Source organism: Zerene cesonia, unplaced genomic scaffold, assembly GCF_012273895.1.
Source record: "Zerene cesonia ecotype Mississippi unplaced genomic scaffold, Zerene_cesonia_1.1 Zces_u007, whole genome shotgun sequence".
Taxonomy (NCBI): Eukaryota; Metazoa; Arthropoda; class Insecta; order Lepidoptera; family Pieridae; genus Zerene; species Zerene cesonia.
In genome coordinates, this window is record NW_024045137.1 from 744281 (window position 1) to 751389 (window position 7109).

Consider the following 7109-nt stretch of genomic DNA (forward strand, 5'->3'; position numbering starts at 1 on the left):
CTGTAAAAGTAATAAATGTTATTTGCAGTTAACAATTTTCTATTTTCTTTATTACAATATTTATGGCAAGACTAGGTAGATAGATAGATAGATACATAGATAGATAGATAGATATATAGATAGATAGATATATAGATAGATAGATAGATACATAGATAGATAGATAGATACATAGATAGATAGATAGATAGATAGATAGATAGATAGATAGATAGATAGATAGATAGATATATAGATAGAGAGATAGATAGATAAAGATATATTTCATAATTATTATTTTTCCTGTCGTTCTTAGTATATATGTATGTAAATTTATTATATTTTACTTTTTCTTTATGTATGTAGCTATTTAGCCTATTTAGCTATTTTAGTAGTCCCAGTAGTGAAAACATGTTCGGTTTGATGATGATGATGATGATTTAATCTATATTCACCTGCACGCGATGCGGTTTGCCGAGCCTCACGAGCTCGGAAAGCAACGCCGCGGTATGACAGAAGTGGACGTTTTCGTCGGCCAGACCGTGTATTATGAGCAGTCTACCCTCACTGTGGACAAAAAAAAAATATTTTATTTACTTTTTTATTTTATTTATAACTCATTAACAAAGCTATCATGAACCTTAGTTAATATCATTAGGAACAAAAGCTACAGTATAGTTCACAGCCTTATCACATAGCGGTGATCTCTTCCAGGCAACCGTGGCAAAAGGTAATCAGCTCAATAAGAAAAAAAGTAGAAAGATGAAGAAATAACGAATTACAAGTTGTGCAATTTGAACACAAGTTGTGCAGTTTGTTATAAGCTGTCTAGTGTGTATTATGCAGTGCGTTTAATACACAAGGTGTAATCCTACTTCCTACTATCCTAGTCCTAGACCTAGTCATATTACAAATGCGAAAGTTTGTAAGGATGTGTGTATGTGTTTGTTGCTCTTTCACGCAAAAACCACAGAACCGATTGCAACGACATTTGGTACGTAGACAGCTGGACAACTGGAATAGCATATAGGCAACTATTTATCCCGATATTCCAACGGGATACACGAGTGACACCGCGGGGCGCAGCTAGTAATAATAACAATACGGGCACGTTTTCCTCAACTCGACGTCAAGCGTCTATTTTGTGTGAAAAGAAAAGGATGAGGTAGCCAGTTAGAGATGGATCTATCCCAGCTCCTCCATGAAGCTAAGCAGCTTGTGCGGGCTGCCGAAAACCTCACGGAGGGACCTACCGCTTGCAGAGTGCATGTGCTGTGTACAGTGTACAGTGTGCAGTGTACAGTGTGCAGTGTGCAGTGTGCAGTGTACAGTGTACAGTATACAGTATACAGTGTACAGTGTGCAGTGTACAGTGTGCAGTGTGTATTGTACAGTGTGCAGTGTAGTGTGCAGTGTGCAGTGTGCAGTGTACAGTATATAGTGTGCAGCGTGCAGTGTACAGTATACAGTGTACAGTGTGCAGTGTGCAGTGTGCAGTGTGCAGTGTACAGTATATAGTGTGCAGCGTGCAGTGTATAGTATACAGTGTACAGTGTGCAGTGTGCAGTGTACAGTATATAGTGTGCAGCGTGCAGTGTACAGTATACAGTGTACAGTGTGCAGTGTGCAGTGTACAGTGTACAGTATACAGTGTACAGTGTGCAGTGTACAGTGTACAGTGTACAGTGTACAGTATATGGTGTGCAGTGTGGAGTGTGCAGTGTGCAGTGTGCAGTGTACAGTGTGCAGCTCACCGGTCCGGGAAGAAGGGCGCGTGCGCGATGACGCTGGCGCGGCTGTAGGCGTGCTGGCGGTCGGCGGGCGCGCCCATGTACCGCTCGGTGTAGGCCGTGTCGTAGAGCCGCCAGCTGGTGACGGGCGCGCCGGCCACGCACACCTTGAACACGTGCGGCCGCGTCGCCAGCCCCAGCAGCGACAGGTAGCCGCCTGCGACCGGCGAACGAACGGGGTGGTGAAGGGGGAGGGTTTCGATGATATTATGGTCAAACCGGCTCGAAGGACTTATATGATATTTCGTCAATCCGGCTCGAAGGACCATATATTCAATTAAATAGGTATTGGTGATATTTTAACAATATCGATACTTGCTTATTTGCTATAACTCTTTTAACATAGTAGGATTAGCGTAAATCTTTCGATTCTAAATATTTACGAACCAAAATAATGAGTCGAATGTTTCGGACGTGTGATATTATGTCAATAACACATATAAAATTAAATACATTCTTATGAATATAACACGAAGTTGCGAAGGGCTAAATTTGCAAGGCAACAAGAAGTCATGATTATTATTTATCAATTTGAATAGTGAACCGTCTCGAAGGACCAAACGTTTTTTACGTTATTATAAGATATACAGCTCTCACCATAGCTCCAACCGTGTATGGCGACTCGTTCCATGTCTATGCAGCCAGTTTCCTTCGCCAGCCATTGCAGGACTTCCACCTGGTGATATTAGTCAATAGTTCATGACTCGATGACTGATGTTCAATACATTTTATAATGAATGAATAGAAAAGAATTGATCACGTGCAGGATTCGAACCCGCGTCTTTTTGCCATACCGTAGCAACGCCTAGCCTCTCGGCCACCCGTGATTCCCGCCTCGGTAATCGAATTTCATCTACTCTTTCGTAGATTTGCTTAAAGGGATGAGGCCATCTTATACCAAACCTGTGTATCTTAATATACTCAGGCAAGTTCTCTTGAGCTTAAACTAAATGCCACTGTGCCACGGATGCCACTTATACATTTTTTTTCTATAAAGTCTACGTCTATGTAAATAAGGATAAAAAACAAATATGATTATTATTAAGTTGGGCTTCATCCGACTTTCAGACAGTTTTCTGGTGGAAAACTCGCTTTTCCTACCAACCGGCTGGTCAATCTATGCAATGTCCCCCATTGCCCCACCTCACCTGATCGTCCAGCTCGACCTGCCCCATCTTGCCCCGGATGGCCGCCTCCCAGGCTCGCCCGCGGTGCTTCGAGCCGCGCGAGTCCACCGACACCACGCTGAAGCCGCGAGCCGCCAGCATGTGCATGCGCAGCTGCCGGATGCCCTGCACGTTTGGGGGTTAGTTTAATTTATTAGTCACTTATTTGCTGAACTGCACAGGTAGGGTCTTCGAAAACGCGTTTTTTACTCTTAAAAAGGGGGATAAGGAAAGGGAAAGGTGAGGAGGAGGATCCAGTGAGCTGGTGGTTCACCTTATGGTTAGCTATGAACATTAGCAGAGTTAGGGTCTTTGAGCGTTTTAAATTAGGGAATAAGGGGAGGGGTGAGCGGGACAGTCGACAGGGCCCCACCTTGTAGCTATTGGTGACGGTCTGCACCTCGGGGCCCCCGTACACGTGCAGCACGGTGGGGCGGGGCCCCGGCACGGCGCTCCGCCACAGCGTGCAGTACGCGGTGGCGCCGCACGACAGCCGCGTCGAGTAGATCTGCGGCGGCGGCACCTCGATGCCGCTCAGCGAGCGCTCTGGTAACGCGATTGTGGGCTTTATTGTGTGCGCGATAAGGTCGAGTTCAGTTTGTCATTTTGTATGTCATAAGGTTGAAATATGTAATTGAGTGCGTAGTTTGTAGTTACATAAAAAAAATACTATATTGAGAAATTTTGAAAGAATAGAAAAAATTTGATCACGAGGCAGGATTCGAACCTGCGTTTCCTGCCTCGTGATCAAAATTTTTCTATTCTTTCAAAATTTCTCGTTTATAAAGCTATAAAACTAAAAATTAAATACTATATTGTTTTTTTTTATATTTAGAAAGAAAGAAAGAAAGATATAATTTAACACCACCACATTTACACACAGTTAAATTAAAATTAAAAATTGAACTTATGACTAAACGGTGTGGTGCTAAAAAGGGTAACTACTCAGCATGTGTGTCGCGTAATGCGCAGCGCTGATCTTCAGTAGCCCCTTGTTGGAGTGGCAGTCAGAAGAAATAAACATACATACATACATTATATAAACAATACAAACATACGTATAGATATTTGTATATAGCAAATAAAAACCGCACCTTTTATAAGCAACGACACGTCGTTACACTCGTCCCCGTCCCCCGCGCGCTCCCAGCTGCCGTTGAAGGGCCGCGCGTCGAGACCGTCTGGATATTAAAAGAAAGAAAGAATCAGAAATGTTTAAAGAATAAAAATGAAATCTGCTTCCGTAACACTGTCTTCTAAAAGTTCTTACATTCTGTCTCTCTATCCCGCCCACCCTCTCACTCACCGACTTCATCATTATCCTACTAATATAATAAATGCAAAAGTTTTTATCTCTCTATTCCTACGGGATACGGATGTACGCGGATGAGACCGCGGGGCGCAGTTATTTGTCTATATTTCTGACACACTATCTCCTCAAAGTGCATCTTTTTATCCTACACTCTCTCTCACTGTGTCACACTATCTACATTCCGACTCTCTCTCTCTCTCTCTCTCCCTCTCACGCACTCACACTCTCCCACACTCTCCCTCACACCAACCGAACACCTCTCTCTCTCTCACTCTCAGCTCCCCCCCCCCCCCCCCCCCCCCCCCCCCCCCACTCACCGAGCAGCGGTCGGTCGAGCAGCGCGCCGTACTGCGCGAGCGCGGCGCGGGGCGGCGCGCGCCGCACGCGGTACACGCGCGTGCTCGGCACGCTGCTGATGTTCGACGACGTTATCACCGCCACCGTGCACTCCTGGAACGTAGCCTAATGAGCTGGTGGTCCACTGGATGGTTAGCGATCACCACCGCCCGCGGATTTATAGGAAAAGGGATGAGGAAAGGATTGACGATTGGGAAGAAGGAATGCGTCTGGAAAGGGTGACGGACCTCCGGCTCCCCCCCTCGCCGTACGAAACACAGTAGCATGCTACTATTTCACGCTTGTCTTTGGGGGTGTGGTGCTTCCTTGAAGCTGGCCCATTTCTAGCCGAGGCATGCTCGACTCCCACATTGAAAAAGGTTATTGTGAAATGTAGAGAAAGGAAGTGTTTTGCTTTTTATTGCGATATAAATCATTATTATTAAAAAAAAAACAGTGAAACAGTGAAACTGATGAAAAGATTGGCCACTGTGCATTTACTATGAAATTTGGTACGTAGATAGCTGGACAATTGGAATAACACATAAGTAAGAAGTGAAGTCCCGTGTCCCCTAGTGGGGTATGGGGCAGGTGGTGTACATCTGTTTCACTGATCGATTTTCTTTACGGATAAGTAGATGATCAGCCTTCTGTGTCTTGCCAGACCGAGAATTTTTTTTGTGCGTCCCCACCGGGAATTGAACCCAGGACCCCTCGGTTCTACGCTCACGCGTTAACCACTGTACCAAGGAATATTTAATTTTATGTGAAATATTTTTTTCGATTTCATTCCGTAGGTTCTGTGCGAAATCATTACAGACATACATAAAAAAACACAAATTTCCCTCTTTCTAATACAAGTTTTGATAAACGACTGTGAATATTTATCCTGTTTCTCTGTGTGCGTTTGCGTCTTTGTGTCTTACGAACCGGTGGTTAATGTTATAACTGTGTAAAATGACGATTCAAAAGTGCTTCTATAAGAAGTCTAGTTGAATAAATAAATGTTTGAGTTTGAGTATGTGTGTATACCATGTGTGTACTTGTGTGTGTGTGTGTGTATCTTGTGTGTACTTGTGTATGTGTGTGTTTGTGTGTATGTATCTCCGAGTGCGTAGGTGTGCGTATACGCACCTCATCCATATCCACGGTGTGCGAGTGCCCCACCGCAGTGAGCAGCACCGGCGGGGCGGAGGCCGAGGGGCGGAGCGGCGCCGCGTACAGGTGCCGCTCGAGGGGCGTCTCGCGGAGCCCCACGAAGTAGACCAGCCCGAGCGACTCGTCCACCTGGTGTGTGATAGGAGGGGGGAGGGGAGGGTGTTAATAAAAATTCTATATATCACAATACACATAGTATAAAGCAAGTCGCTACTCGCGTCTGTCTCTATGTATGTATGTTTAGATATTAAAAACTACACAACGGATTTTGATGGGATTTTTTTAAATAGATAGAATGATGCATAACGAAGGTTTATATGTATATACAATAGCTTCTATTAAACTACTTCGAATTTAACGCGTGCGAAGCAGCGGGGCAAAGCTAGTCTATATTAATACTATAGGCTTTCGCCCGTGACTTCGCCCGCGTAGGAAAGGGAAATTCCTTCTAATTATCTCAAAATATGTACAAAAATCGTATAATAAAATAATCATTTTTAATCAACAGCCAAAGCTGAATTTAAATTGCTAGAACTAGACCAGATTTTTAAGATTATAAGCGAACTTGACTACGAAATAACATTTAAATGGGACCACATGGAATGTACCAGCTATCAAACACAAAAAGTACCATCAAAATCGCTTCACCCAGCCGACAGTTCTAAGATCCCAAACACAAAAACGAATTTTGAACCTCCCGTTTTTCAAGTCGGTCGAAAACACAGACAAACAGACACACTTCCGTCCCTGCTAAGGATAGCCATATTCAATATATGTGCCCACAGCTGGGACACAGGCCTCCTATGAGGGTTCAGGCCATAATCCACCATGCTGGCCAAGTGCGGGTTGGCAAATGTCACATGTCGTCGAACTTTTGATTCTCGGACATGCCGGTTTCCTCACGACGTATTCCTTTACTGTTTCAAGCAGTGTCATCCAGATGCGCAGTTAAATTGAAAAATCAATTCATTGCCAGCACGCTCGCCCGGTCTCGAACCCCCGACTTATCGATTTTGAAGTCCGAGATCCTCCACCACTGAGCCACCACTGCTGCCACAGGCACTGCTACCCCAAGGATATCCACATATAGCTCACCCATATCTTCCTGCCCATGACCTCCCACTCGCCGGACGTGATCGCCTCCTTGCTTATGATGTTGGGGCCAGATGCGTTGGTCTCGTCCTCCGACAGCATACCTTCGACCGCTGCGGACGAATTAATTATTGGATAAAATTGATGGATGCTTGATAAAAATACTATATTATACCAGCTGGGGGAGCCGAAGGCCTTATCCTTTCCCCTACTCATCCGAGTCCTTTCCTTTATTCCTCTCGCCGATCCCTTCCCAATTTAAAGTCGGCAATCCAT

General features: G+C 44.6%; 1 protein-coding gene across 1 annotated transcript in view; it reads right to left on the reverse strand.

Moving 5' to 3' along the window:
• Positions 1 to 7109, reverse strand: part of LOC119839014 (dipeptidyl peptidase 9) — a 19342-nt gene that overhangs the window by 1330 nt on the left and 10903 nt on the right. Inside the window, exons 10-18 of the mRNA XM_038365182.1 lie at positions 6837 to 7011; positions 5718 to 5870; positions 4565 to 4697; positions 4030 to 4116; positions 3309 to 3481; positions 2918 to 3061; positions 2367 to 2445; positions 1734 to 1926; positions 435 to 546 (exon numbers count right to left, since the gene is read on the reverse strand). Coding sequence (XP_038221110.1) covers positions 435 to 546; positions 1734 to 1926; positions 2367 to 2445; positions 2918 to 3061; positions 3309 to 3481; positions 4030 to 4116; positions 4565 to 4697; positions 5718 to 5870; positions 6837 to 7011 — 1249 coding nt within the window. The remainder of the gene's footprint in view (positions 1 to 434; positions 547 to 1733; positions 1927 to 2366; positions 2446 to 2917; positions 3062 to 3308; positions 3482 to 4029; positions 4117 to 4564; positions 4698 to 5717; positions 5871 to 6836; positions 7012 to 7109) is intronic.